The sequence below is a fragment of the Corapipo altera genome, unplaced genomic scaffold (assembly GCF_003945725.1).
Source record: "Corapipo altera isolate COAL_440 unplaced genomic scaffold, ASM394572v1 101, whole genome shotgun sequence".
Lineage (NCBI taxonomy): Eukaryota > Metazoa > Chordata > Aves > Passeriformes > Pipridae > Corapipo > Corapipo altera.
In genome coordinates, this window is record NW_020884984.1 from 261,504 (window position 1) to 275,219 (window position 13,716).

Here is a 13,716-nt window from a genome sequence, read left to right on the forward strand (position 1 = left end):
CTGACTCTCATCCCTTAGGCCTTTGCCTTAGGAGCAGGTGGTTTTCCCAAGACTTTTGCTGACCATGAGGTACCTTCTCTGGGGTGTTCCATAAGGAAATTTTTTGCTGACTGCATTGCAAAGACGCACATGGAGTTTTTCCCTTCAGAGCTGGAGGTGGGCCTGAGGCACTGCTGGTCCTGGTCCAGTGCGCCAAGGGGTGTTCCCTGCCTTTTAGGAAGGAAGGTGGAGGCACCCAGACTTCAAACCTCCCAACTGCATGAATGACTTGCATTTTACTGCACCACAATTTTGTTCCATGACCCATTTTATTTTCACTTAAAGGGGTTTATCAGACATGGTTGTTGGTGGGGCAGCAGTGTTAGCCTGAAGGATTCTAGGCTGCAAATTCTGAAGACTATCTACAATGCTTGAGGGGAAGTACTGCAGCTCTCAGTCCTCCTGTAACTGGAAAAAGGGAGGTGTCTCATAGGTGTTGACCCTGTGCTACCTTTCAAACTGACCTTATGGTCTGGGGAGTCTCTGAATTCCAGACCCATCCAAAGTGATTGAGGCAACAGCTTCCCTGGCAGGCAGGTGTGATCCCCCTTCCCCTCCTGTAAGCTCTCTGGAACTCAGGAGTTCTGTAACAGCCACAGACTTCTGCAGGGAGGGATGTTGCAGCCCAGGGATGTGGGGCTGTGTCTCCAAACACACACAGTATCCCACAGATTATGTGGCACATCCTCTCCATGGGCAGAGCCAGCTGTGACATTCACTGGCTGCTGGGCCTTTGCAGCCCCACATTTTGCTGTCTTTTCTCTGTGGTGTTACTCTTGTGTCTCAGCAACAGGAGAGGTTTGGAACTGGTCACTCCATAGTTCCCTTCCAAGTAAACTGCTGGATCAAAGCACAGCCAGGATGGTGCACGGACAGGGGGAGAGGGAGCAGTTCCTGCCCTCAAGCACCTCCTCTGGGATGAAGCTTTTGAGCCACGTGCTGGCATCAATCCAGTGAGACCAGTGGGGTGGGGGACACACGGTCCCAGAGGCCACAGGAGCCCTGCTGGGGTGCTGCTGCTCCCGAGGGTGTTCCCATCCTGCTCCTGCTGCTGGGCTTTGGGTGCTGGGAATTACTGCCATCCGTCTCCTGGCTATTCCTACAGGCTTTAGGGAGGAAGAGGTGGATGCAGAGCTGCACTAACAACTTCAGTTGTCTTGTTTTGAATTCCCCCTGGGAATGTGTCCCGTTATCCTTCGGGAGGTGCAGTGGTGAGGGCAGACAAACGTGGGACCAGGCTGGAAGGCTCTGTGTTATTTTCCAGTCCTTAAGTTTGCTGAATATCACTGGATTAGATGCTTTATGCTCTCTAAAATCAAACTTCACATCTTCATATTCTACTGGATAAATACGTGTTCTGGTTTGTGACATTGAAACACTTCTAGGAATTTAGGCTTTTTTTTTAAAAAAAAATCACATAGTGGCTTGTGGATCTCTTTCTGTTACCATTTTTTTTTCCAAGGAAAAACTTGTGGATGCTTTTCCCAGTTTTCAGTATGCAGAAGGCTTGCTTTAACAAGAACATCTCCAAGAGTGAGGTAGTGAGAAACCCTTGATTGCCATTGCAATGGAGAAGCTCAGTTTAAACTGTTTTTTCTTTTGACACGTTTGAGCTTACATTTATTCTGCCTTCACACAGCTCTTTCCAAAGGCTGTCCTTTATTAGCAGCATCTTCTCTGTTCCCAACTCTAACATGCATCATGTGTTACCTCAGATGGAACCTTCTGAAAGGAATGGTCAGTAGGAAGTTGTTGGAGATTCCATCCAGTGAGGTACTGAATCAAATGGGGGTGGCCATTAGACTTTCTCATATTGTTTGGAAAAGAACAAGGAGGTTGTTGGGATATTGCTGTTTTCAAATAATCCATGAAAATAGTGCTTTTCCTATTGTGCAATATAGTTTTTATCTCAGTATTAAATCCAAGTACAATGCAGGAATTGTGCTTCTGGATGTGTTCTGTCTGTTACTTTTGGGGTGGGCAGGCCAGGAGCATGTTTTTGCAGTGAGTGCTCATTCCTTCTTTCTGTTGTGCATAGTGACAGAATCTTGCTGGAGAGACTGTAATTAATGGTGAAATTCAGAATTTTTCTCATCCTGAAACCTAATTTGTTGAAATGCCACTGACTGTACAGGCCTTACTAGTCTTAGTGCTTTATCACTTCATCTAAGTCTTCAGCCCAGTAGAGTATTTCTTACCCTGTTTAAAATAATCTTGCAGACTAACACAATTTTTGGAAGGGAGAATCTCCATTGCTTCTGTCTGTTCCTGGGTGTAGGTCAGGTTGGACAGGGCTTGGAGCAGCCTGGTCTAGTGGAAGGAGACCTCATGGGGGTCTTCAACCTCCTGGGCAGGGGCAGAGGAGGGGCAGGGACTGAGCTCTGCTCTGGGGGGACCAGGGACAGCAGCCAGGGAATGGCTGGAGCTGTGTCAGGGCAGGCTCAGGTTGGATCTCAGCCAAAGGTTCTTCCCCCAGAGGCTGGTTGGGCACTGCCCAGGCTCCCCAGGGCAGTGGGCACAGCCCCAAGGCTGCCAGAGCTCCAGGAGGGTTTGGATGATCCTCTGGGGCACAGGGGGTGACTCTTGGGGATGGGCCTGTGCAGGGCCAGGGGTTGGACTGGATGATCCTCTGGGTCCCTTCCAACTCAGCACATTCTGGGATTCTGTGTCCCTGCATCCCTGCCCATGGCAGGGGGTGGAACAAGATGGGCTTTAAGGCCCCTTCCAACCCAAACCACTGTGGGATTCTTTGACCTCTGTACACTGCTGGCAGTGCTGTGATGCTGGTCCAGACCCACTGAGCAGGAGAACAAGGCAGGGCAGTGCTTGTCTCTGAGCTGGGGAGGTTTTAGCTCTCCAGTCTGAGGATCTGTGCAGCCCATGAGGCTGCTCTTTCCAGACCCCCTGGAGAGGGTGTTTCTTCCCTTGGCAGAGTGTTGCACATCTGTTGTGATCCACAGGGGCATCATTCAGACACAGCAGCCTCAAATAGAAATCCTGGAAAGCTCTAATAGCCTTTAGCTGGGGCTGGAGGTTTCCTGGCAACATCTCCCTTGTTTTGAATTGCTGCTCAGAACGTTAACCTGCAGAAACCTCACACCAAAACACACTGTTGCCTCCTCCTGATGAAGGAGGATCATTTGTGTAGCCATCAGTGAATTCTCTCTGAAGCTCTTCTCCTTCAAGGGAATCTGTTCCTCTGCATTACAAATGCTGAAGGATTTAACACACTACAAAAGAACAACCTGTACCAGGTGTGGTTTTGTTTCTTGAGGCACTTTCTGTGCTCAAAGCAAGGCTTAATCAAATGCATTGATCCTTGTATTGCTCTGTAAAGACTTGGTCCAATCTTTTCCTTTTGTTAAAAATGGAATTAGAAGCTCTTTAATATATAGTTACTGTACACTCTACATGTAGCAGGTCTCCTAAAATAACATTAGTTCCTGGGGCTTGTAAGAACAAGTATTTCAGATGGAGTCTGATTGTTTAGTGTGGATGTTTGACATGCTGTTATAAACCTTGGCTTTTCCCCAGTTCCTTTTACTCTGATGGAAGTGACAGCTCTAGGGAGATCTGACTGGAATTGCTAGCACAGAGGTGGCTGTAGGTCTGGGAAAAATATTGAAGTCCTGTCCACTTGTGGGGTTTTACAAGAAGATTTCAGTGCTGGTTTTCCACCCTGCCATGTAAAGCCACACTTCGCACCCTTGAACATGAATCTTAGACAAATAGAGTTTTAAAACTGTTGTTTATACTTTCTGTGTAATCTGTTTTTATAGGACATGGCCATAACTCTGCTCATTGCCCAAATAAAGTATCTGCTGAGCTTGAAATGGTTGCAGGGGTAGTTGTGTATATCAGTCTATATAATAAGACTTAATGGTCCTGAACAGTATTTTATTTGGAAAATAGTCACTTTTATGAGCAAGAGGGAAAGCTGGTCCTGAAGCTGCTTTGGGAAGCAGCCTTAGATTGAGCTGTTCCACTTCTAAGTACAGCTCAAAGTGTGAACAACAAATCAGATGCCAGAAGACTTTCAGCTTATTTATTATGACTCGAAGAGAAGGAATAATGAAGGAATAATGACAAGAATTGAACATTTCCTACTGGGCTGAGCCAGAGATTTGCAAAAATCTTTTGAATGAGGAACAGCCATTGACTGAGCTCTGCTGCTCCTGCCCCTGCTGTCACCTCAGTGACCAAGAGACCTGCTGACTGGGAAAGGGAACCTCTCACATTCCCAATTTGAGTGGCTTTTCTGTCTTGTGCATTTCTCAAAGTCTTCTTCAAAATTGTGTTATTCCTGTAAGTGGCTTTCAATTTTTAGGAGCTGAAAACCTCCCACCAAGAATAGTTTGTTGAAAAATTGCCAACCAACTCCTTGGCTCGTGGTTTTCCTGCCCAGGGTATTTATAGGAGGATAGTGGTGACTGTCACTCAGATATGCAAAGAAAAAGAGACATTTTGGTAACGTGAATGGAGAGGTTTTCCGAAATCCTCAGCTTTTGGATGTGGGCTGACAGAGGGTGGTGGCAGTACAAACCTAAATAAAAGCCTTTCAGGATTTTACCAGTCCCTTTGGTTTGCTGCCTCCTGTAAATATTAAGTACTGGTTTTTTTATTGTTCTGTACATTTGGGGTTTTGCCCAAGGTTTGTTATGATGGTACCTGTTCCTCCTGGCCTCTGCTTCCAGTGAAATTACAGTAATTACTTATAGAAGCAAAGTAATTTCTTCTCTTGACTGTAACAATCTCAAAGAGGACGTGCTTTGCTGTATTTCCTACTGAGAATGAAATTCCTGGGCTTGGGAAGAAGACAAACTTGTACTTCAGTGGGAATGTGGGTTAAAATTCAGTTTTCAAAATGAAATCTTGGGAACCAGACAGGGCTGAGGGGAGAAATCTTGGAGAGTGTTCTGTTTAAAGTCTGTAGCACAGAAGATATTCTGTATATTGTAGGCCTTTTTTCCTTAAAAGACTACCTTAAAATAAATAATGCAAGATGCTGTCAGAAGTCTTTTCACCTTTCTCCTTGTCTCAGCAGTGACAGTCTCATATCTTTTGTCTGGGTGAAAAGGAAAAAAAACCAAATCCAGAGCCCAGCACATACTTAGAGCATAAATATTGATCCCAAATCCTGGCTTTTAAAGAATGCTTAAAGGAAATCTAATGCTTTATTTCAAACTGCAGGTAGTGGGTTCTTTGAGAAAAGTGTTCTTTCAGGTCTGCTCATCAGTCACTCATTCCCTGAGCAGAATTGACCAGCTCTGAGTAACTCTGCAGAACTGACTGGAGTAAATCCTAGCCTGGAAAATGCAAATTTGGCAGTTGCAAAATTTCATAGCTTTTCTGACCTTTGGGATTCCTCAAAATGAAGAAGGGCTGGTGGGTCCTGCTTGGTTTTGGCTGTGCTGGGTTGGAAGGGGTCAGCTGGGGACAGTGGTTGGTTCCAGTCTTGGTGCTGGGACATAGCTCAGAGCACCCTGCTGAGCCCCAGCCTTTACCTTGGGACTCCTCTCACCATATTTAAAACACTTATTAAGTTCTAATGATGATGGAAAGGTGCTCTAGGATCGCTGGTCGCTTCCAGTGACACTGGGATGCTTTGAGCACTTGGAGACATTTTCCCTGTTGAGATGGTTTTGTTCTTCCAATCAAGAGGAAAGGCAGAAAATGAAGCCATTAACAGTGCAGTTGTCTGGGCTGTATTTGAAAACTTGAAAGTACAAGCAATTACAGGAACATCTTTCTCAGCCATGTTCTGCCAGAGGTAATTTGCTGAAAGCAGTGTGGGAAGGTGTCAGTTAAACACTGGATTCATTAATTTTTTCAGGACTCCTGGGGATGCAGAGGTGAGCTCAGCTCTCTGCCAACCCTTGGGTTCACAGAACTTCCATGTAGAAAAAGCTGCTGTGAAGTTCCTGTGTGTCTGTGAGAGCACCTGTGCGTGTATCTAAAAACCTGACAGCTTCAAGTGACCAGGCAGGCTTTAGAAAGGGAGACGGGAAGCACAAGACACTCAGGAATTATCTCTGGGTCAGCTTTGAGAGAGCTGAGGGTGTTCAGCCTGGAGCAGAGAAGGCTCTGGAGAGACCTTGGAGCCCTTTCCAATGCCTGAAGGGGTTTTCTGTGAGAGAGGGAGAATGACTTTTTACAGGGGCAGACAGTGATAGGACAAAGGGGAATGGTTTTAAACTAGAAGAGATTTAGTTGGATATTAGGAGGAAATCCTTCCCTGTGAGGGTGGGGAGGCCCTGGCACAGGTTGCCCAGAGAAGCTGTGGCTGCCCCTGGATCCCTGGAAGTGTCCAAGGCCAGGTTGGACGGGGTTTGGAGCAACCTGGGCTAGTGGAAGGTGTCCCTGCCCAGGGCAGGGGGTAGAATGGATGGGCTTTAAGGTCCCTTCCAACCCAAACCATGATGGGATTCTGTGACTTCATGAAGCTGTGACCTGACATGAGAATTTAGCCGTGGGCCAGTCCCTCCCCTCTGCCCTTGTGCCCCTGGGCTGTGTTAGCAGGTGGGTGGGATGATGGGTGTCAGGGTGTTTGAGTCATTCTGGCAGGGGACTTTCCTAAAGAAATTTCCTAAAGAAACACCCTCGTCCTTAAATTTGAGGATGCAGCTTTGGTGCTGGCTTGTTGTCACTGAAAGGCTGGAGTCTGCAAGTTCATATTGGTCACCTTTTTATTTTGGATGATGCCATGGAAATGGTGTTTTGAGGCCTTGTTTTGGAATCTTCTGCTTTGCTTTGAGTGTTTGATTCCTGGTTTGGCAGATCCTGCTGATCTGTCAAAGGTTTCTGTACCACTGAGGCTGGATAGCTTGGGAGTGAGAAAAGAAAGGAACTGGGCAAATGTTTGCATGTTTTCTTCTGGATTTTGTGTTTGTTGATGAAATGGTGGAGTATTATGTTCCCCTTTCTCTTTGGAGATGGGATTCTTGGCAGTGTCAATGACCCTGAATTAAATTTCCTTGCTTTAAAAATATTGGGGAAAAAGGAGAAGCTTTGTTTCAGGTTGGATTGCTGAAATTATCTCACCTTAATAAAACATGCCATTTAGGAGTTTCTGGAACTTAGTATGTCTTTATTTCCTCATCTATGAAATTCAGACAAGTGTGAGGTTTTAAATATTTTAAATTACCTTTATTTGCAAATCTTAGCCCTTTCTGGGTAGTGCCTGATAAGCCTTGGGGATTAGATTTTTAAACCTATTTGCCTGTGACCTTTTCAGCTAAAGAGTGAAAAAAGATGAAGAAAAAAACAAAGGTACAAACTAACCTTCTAGAAGAGTGTCAGAGGCCTGTGCTTTTCACTGGCAGGTCTGGAACACAAATCTTTGGTATTGCAGAAGGTCTTTACTGAGGGTTCAGAGGGTGTCACGTGTTTTAATACTGCAATTATTGACTTCAATGTTAACTGGTGTTTAGCTTCTAATAGATTTATTCCAAATCTAAGTAGGTTGGTTTCTTTTCTAAATGTCTTATTAGCAGAAAAAATACAACAAGGCTTAGAGAAACTTACCGAAACACAAAGAGAGGGAATGCTGAAGAAGGTATGTGATTTTTTGAGTTATAAATGCTGGAAATAACTATGTCCTAAGTATTTATGTATTACTTTACAGGTCTGAAGGTGACAGCTCAAGAAGCATCAGGTATGTGTACCTCATGTTCTTTCTGTCTTGTCTTTGGTCTAAGAAAGTGCTTTATTTAAAAGCATTAAATAGAAATAGTTTTTTTTAGAATGGGGGGTTTGTTGGTTCTGCTTAGCATGCCATTTCATTTTGAATAAAGGACCTTGATAAGATACTGAATAATTCTATACAAGTGTGGCTTAAGACTGATGTATTATTTTTGATCATTGCAAAAAGTGATTTATAGTTACTTTCTGGTATTTTCGGTCAAAATGTGAGCTTGACAGTCAATTGTGTTGGCAAAGCTGCCTGCCAGATTTTGGGGCAGCATGTGTGTTGGGGAGAAGTCCATGTGCTTGTTCTGGCTTTCTTAGCATTCTCCTCTTCTTTGCTTGACAGTAAGAACCTTCATTGACTCATTATTACAATCCTCATTATACACTTGGAAGATTCGGGGAATGTGGAGCATTTAATGGAATTATCAGATACTTTACTTCTCACTTACTCATTTACTATTTTATACTTGTTACCTCCAGGGTATCTTTTATTTCTACCTCTCTGCAAATGTGGCTGAGTCAAATTTGTAGAGCTTGTAGAAGTGCTCTCGACAGGACTGAAATGTTCAAATTCCATACTTGAATCCAGAGTGTTCCATATTCATTAGACCATTGCCATAAAGCAGATGCCTTGATTCTCGAGGAGTGGAACTACTGATCACTGATAATAAGGTTCATAATATTGGCTGTGGGTTCACCATAAAAACCCTGCAGCTTGTTTTGGGGCCTGTCAGGACTTTGCGTCTAAAGACATTGCATTTTATTTCTTGTAAAATCCTAAAAGAAAGGCAGGGTCTTCCCTTGCAGAGTTAAAAATCCAGTTCTTAGCCACAGGTGTGCAGCCCATGCACAGAAACAGGTGAGTTGCAGAATAGTTGGTGTGATATCAGAAAACCAGAAGTCAGCAGGAGGTGGTTAAAGATCCTCTGAAATGCTTTTTTCTTACAACAGAATCCAAGATCAGTGGATGTGGACCTGAGCTGTGCAGGGCAAGTTGGGAGTGTGTTTAATATACAGCAACTGAACTGGAGAGGATCACAAGCCTGTGCTTTATTCCTTGGCTTTTTAACTCCCAGCAGAGTTGCCACTGTGCTGGCAGGTTGTGGAAGGACTAATGCAAACTGAAAATAAATCCACTGGCACATGGGTTTGCATGAGTGTGGTTGATTGAGGTCATGTTTCAACCTGTAGTGGTCATTCTTGTTTCAACCTGCTGAGCCTCCTGTGGGGTTTGGCCGCTCAGGTGGGGCTGGGGGGGTGTGTGGCATCACTGCTGTGGGTACACTCTGGTAAGAGTTGAGTTCATCTGTTAGAGACCATGTTCTGAGGTGTTTAAGTTGTGTACAGGCACAGCTGAGGGCCAGTCACTTCAGCTCTGGTTTGAGTGCTACCTAAAACCTAACCACAAATAGAACTCCAACCCTTGTTCCCCCCTCATCTTAACAAACTGGGATATTTCAGTGTGTGTGTTATTTGACTGACAGGCCAAAGGACTGATGGGATAATGTTGGTGTGTCTTGCCAGGTCGATTATACCCCTTGGAGGAAGGGTCTGCTCAGACTTGGTGCCTCCACAGAATCTGGCAGGATCTGTGGGGCACAACAGGCTAATGCAGGAGCAGGCAATGCGAGCACAAGGCACAGCCATAGTCCTGAAATGCTTTTTCAGTATAACTCTTTCACCCTCCCTCTTAAACTGCATTTTCTCAGAGGTGAAATGTCACTGAGGGTGTGTTTTTATGTTTGCTGCGCATCATCCTGGTCAGCTCTTGCCTTGTCTTGGGCAAAAGCTCCCTCAGCTCCTTATCAGTGTCTAGGCAGCGTCTTTACATTGTGGTTAATTCACTTCATACTGTTTTCTTTTATTTCTGGTAAATGAAGATGAAATGTAATTATCTCAAATGAAATGAGCAGGTCAGTCTGGGGAATGGTGCTTGAACTCAGAAGAGAACAAATTATTGTTCCTGCTCACAGAGATATCAGCAAAGCACCAACAAATCCATGTACTGACCCACCAAGTGGTTCCATTCAGTTCATGAACTCAAGTGTAGGAAGGAGCTGCAGCAGGTGAGAGGCCAGGAATAGAATGTTCTGTCTCAGCATTAACTGGACACCACATGGAGTGAAATTACGACTTATGTGTGTGGTCAGCAAGGAAAAGCATTGGTTGGGATTGAGCAACTCAGACATTAACACTGAAGGTAAAGGGTCACTCCAAATAAACTGGGATGAAACCATTTGTTTTTGCCCTCGAGGCCCTGTGCCAGAAGGTTGGTTGGAGGTCAGATGGGTTGGAGATCAGATGGGTTGGAGGTCAGATGGGTTGGAGGTCAGATGGGTTGGAGGTCAGATGGGTGACATCTTAGCAGGTATTGCTGGGTCACCACAGACCTCTCCCCGGTGACAGTTTAGTGCCTTGTCATGTGGCAGTGAGGTGTTTCTCATGTTCAAGGCTGCACAGGTACAGTAATTAACCTTTATCTTTGTGTTTCTGGCAGACACAGAGGGAGGACCAGCTCAGTCTCTTGGATCAGCTGCACTGCCATGGGCACTGGCTCACAGAGTCTGCTCTGCACCAGGCACTGCCTTCCCTTGCCCTCCCTTCATCCTGACAAACCTCCACCTTTGGCATCCTCATTAAACTTATTAATTCTTCTAGAAGAGTATTTTGAGACATTTTCAGTAAATAGAAAAAACCAGGATTCCAAAGGAGAGGCAAATACCTGTTTCTTGTGGAGTTTTTTGTGTTGTTTTGTCCCTGTCTTTCTCACCTCTCCTCCCCACCCCCAGGCTGGGACACAAGGAGGGTTTGGGCCATGGAGTCTGACACCAAACACACCCTGGGACTGGGAATCCTTGGTTTGGTTTGGTCTCTTGCAGCTGAATGAGTGTCATCAGACTCTTGACCAAGAGATTGGATTTGGAATAGCTGGTGGTTTTCATACTGGAATGGAATATCCAAGAGATGCCTAGATTTTTACATACAAAAGATGTTTTGAAATGCAGAAAATACTAAATCTAACAGTGCAGGGGCAAGGTTGATGCAGAAAAGCAGTATGATTCCAAATAATATACTGAAACAATTAAAAATCATCTTGACTTTTTTATTTGGCTTTCTCATTGTGGCAAAAAATAATGTATTATCCCATTGTGCAAGCCCTTAAAATTCTTTCTGCTTATAACATTGTTGCACTGTAATAAACTCGCCTTGCTTTCCTTTTGCTGAATGCCATGTAATTTCCAAGCCCAGGTATTTGTTAAATCTATTAAAATTGATAAATTGCTTTGAATACTTTGCATTCTGAATGTAATGAACACACACACACAGTGAGCTGTGAAGCTGTCGGGGCGAGGGGCTGCTTTAATTAGCTGTCTTTGTTCACATGTTTCCAGTAGAAAATGTAATTTGTTTTACAGGCAATTCTGATATTTGGTAGTGTTACCTGATGGTTCCAGATGAGGATGTGTGTATGGAGCGTATCACAGCAAAGCTTGCAGCAATAGTTTGTCTCCAGGTTCCTCTGCCCTCTGCTGTGGCCCCTGGGTGTCCAATGGACACAGAGCCAAGGGGGCGAGCAGGGCGTGGGGTGCAGGGGCACTCACAGGATCAGGGAGCAGCTCTGAGGAGAACACCCCTGAAACCTGCCCAGGAACACCTCTGCCCTGCCTTTCCTTCTCCTAGTTTTGTTCTTATAGGAGATTAGTAGTGGTACAAATGGCTTAAAGATGTTTCATCTAATTAACCATTTCCCTGGGTATCCCTGTGCTGATTTTCTGCCAGTGAGATGAATTCCACTTGACTGACTGGAGCTACTCCCCACAACTGCTCCACGACATTCCTGCTGGGATGCTTTTCCTGCAGCTCGTGCTGGGGTCAGCTGGCAGCACAGGGCACCTTGCTGACCTTCTCCCAGCAGCTGTCCTGGGCAAATTTGGAATTTATCTGTCCTCTTTGGGGTTTTTTGGTTCCCTCCTAGTTGTTCCTTCCCAGTTGTTTGTTTTTAAAAGAGAAATGAGGTACAAATTGTGGGAAGCTGTAAGTAATACTGCATAGGAGGAGAGGGCTTTCATGGCTCCTTATTGCCAAAAAAATGGGGTGTTCTGTGCATACCCATTTAATTTATGATATAGGCAAAGAAAGAGGAGAGAGCCTGAAGGTTAGTTTAAAAAGAAGGAAGAAGAGGGCAGCTGAAGTACCAGCTATGGAGAAGACATCAGCTAAATTATTTAGCTGAACTAAAAGAAAAGTCTCAGTCTTTAATGGGTGGAGGAGGTGGGAAGTTGTGTGTCTGTTGAGGATCATGCAGAAAGGCTAATTTCTTGTAAAGGTATACATTAGATTAAGTGGAAAAGTAATTGTCTAATTTACTTGAGAGCAGGAAAGAGTTGTAGAATGTCAGCCTCATTCTGTGCTGTGTGGAGTGGGAGGAATGGCTGTTAAACAGACCCTGACAAACTGCAGACAAAGTTGAGCAGGAAGCAAAGTTTTGGGAACTTTCTGCTTTGTTTTACTCCAGGAAACTCAACTTGAACTGTGTGACTCAGCCTCCTCTCTGAGAACCTGCAAAGTACAGGTTTGGGGAATTAATGGGAGATAGACTTTAAAACTAATTTAATTTAAAACTAACTTGTAAAACTAATTTTCAAGTTTAAGTGTGTTGCTGTGCAATGGAAATGACTCAGTGACTGTATGTAAAGATGGCCTTTTCTGGCCGGTTTTAATTGTTCCATAATGATTCTTCTACAGTTTTATAACCAGTCCTTAAAATGTGCAAAATCATCACTTAGTAATTTTCAAAACCCCCCAAATTTTCCTCCAATAGATTTTTACATAAACCTCAGGCTGACCCTGTGCAGTAGAGTGGAATATGATGAGTCTCTTGATGCTGGATTAAATTAATTTTATTACTGCTAACAGAAATAAAACATATGGAAACAACTTCTAGTACTTGAGGTGGCTTTGGAGCTGCCAATGGCTTTAAAATGACAAAGCTTTAATCTGAATTTCAGAGTGAAAAGGCAGTGATCCAGTCATCAATCTGTCAGAACTGCTTCTGTGGCATCTTAAATAGTGATGACACATTTGTGATGTTGAAAATACTTCCCCACCAAAAACGGTATGAAACACAGAATCATAGAATCATGGAATGATTTGGGTTGGAAGGGACCTTCAAGATCATCTCATCCCAACCCCCTGCCATGGGCAGGGACACCTTCCACTAGCCCAGGTTGCTCCAAGCCCCATAAAACCTGGCCTTGGACACTTCCAGGGATGGGGCAGCCACAGCTTCTCTGGGCAACCTGAGAAACATCCGCTTTTACAGAATGAGTGGAAACAAATGAACAAAACAAAAAGAAAATAATATTGGGAGTACATATTTATATTTCTTCTAAAAATCTGTCATCCTGTGCCTCTTGGCATCACATGAAAAGTAGGCTGGAACAGATTTTCGAGGAGTAGGAGATTGTGATGAAACCAAGTCTTAGTACAGGAAACCACCTCTAAGATCAAGTCCAACCCCACCTCGTATCCTCTGGAATATCAGTGTGGTGAATAGAGAGTAATGTGGCATTGCCAGCTCGTTCCCTGGCCCAAGACCCAGGAATACTGTTCAGGCAGGAGAGCTCCATCCTGCAGGGCCAGGAGGATGGAGTGATGGGAGATCCTGGAGCCACAGGGCGGGTGACTCAGCAACGAGCAGATTTCCTGAGTTCAGCCCCAAAGTCTGGCCCAGGGGAGTGGAGCTGCAGCCCTGCATTGAATTGTGTGCTTGAACAGCACTGTGGGAACGGGGTGGTGTTTAGAATAATGGAATGTTCAGTTCTAGCTTTAGATGAAGTCACAGAAGTAGTGAAGAGTAGAGATTCAAGGCTAGAGATGGTGTTTGCAAGACTCTTACCAGGTTGGAAGAGGAGGAGGTGACGCTGCTTTGCAGGCCGGGTGAGCTGGGGGTGATATATCTGAAACAGTGAGCTGGGGGTGATATAT

At 44.6% G+C, this 13,716-nt stretch overlaps 1 protein-coding gene across 6 annotated transcripts in view; it reads left to right on the forward strand.

The window, feature by feature from the left end:
• Positions 1–13,716, forward strand: part of IQSEC1 (IQ motif and Sec7 domain 1) — a 332,802-nt gene that overhangs the window by 65,208 nt on the left and 253,878 nt on the right. For all 6 annotated transcript variants that reach the window (XM_027666004.1, XM_027666011.1, XM_027666015.1 and 3 more), the window contains one exon: positions 7,664–7,693. In XM_027666004.1, the coding sequence (XP_027521805.1) occupies positions 7,664–7,693 (30 nt within the window). The remainder of the gene's footprint in view (positions 1–7,663; positions 7,694–13,716) is intronic.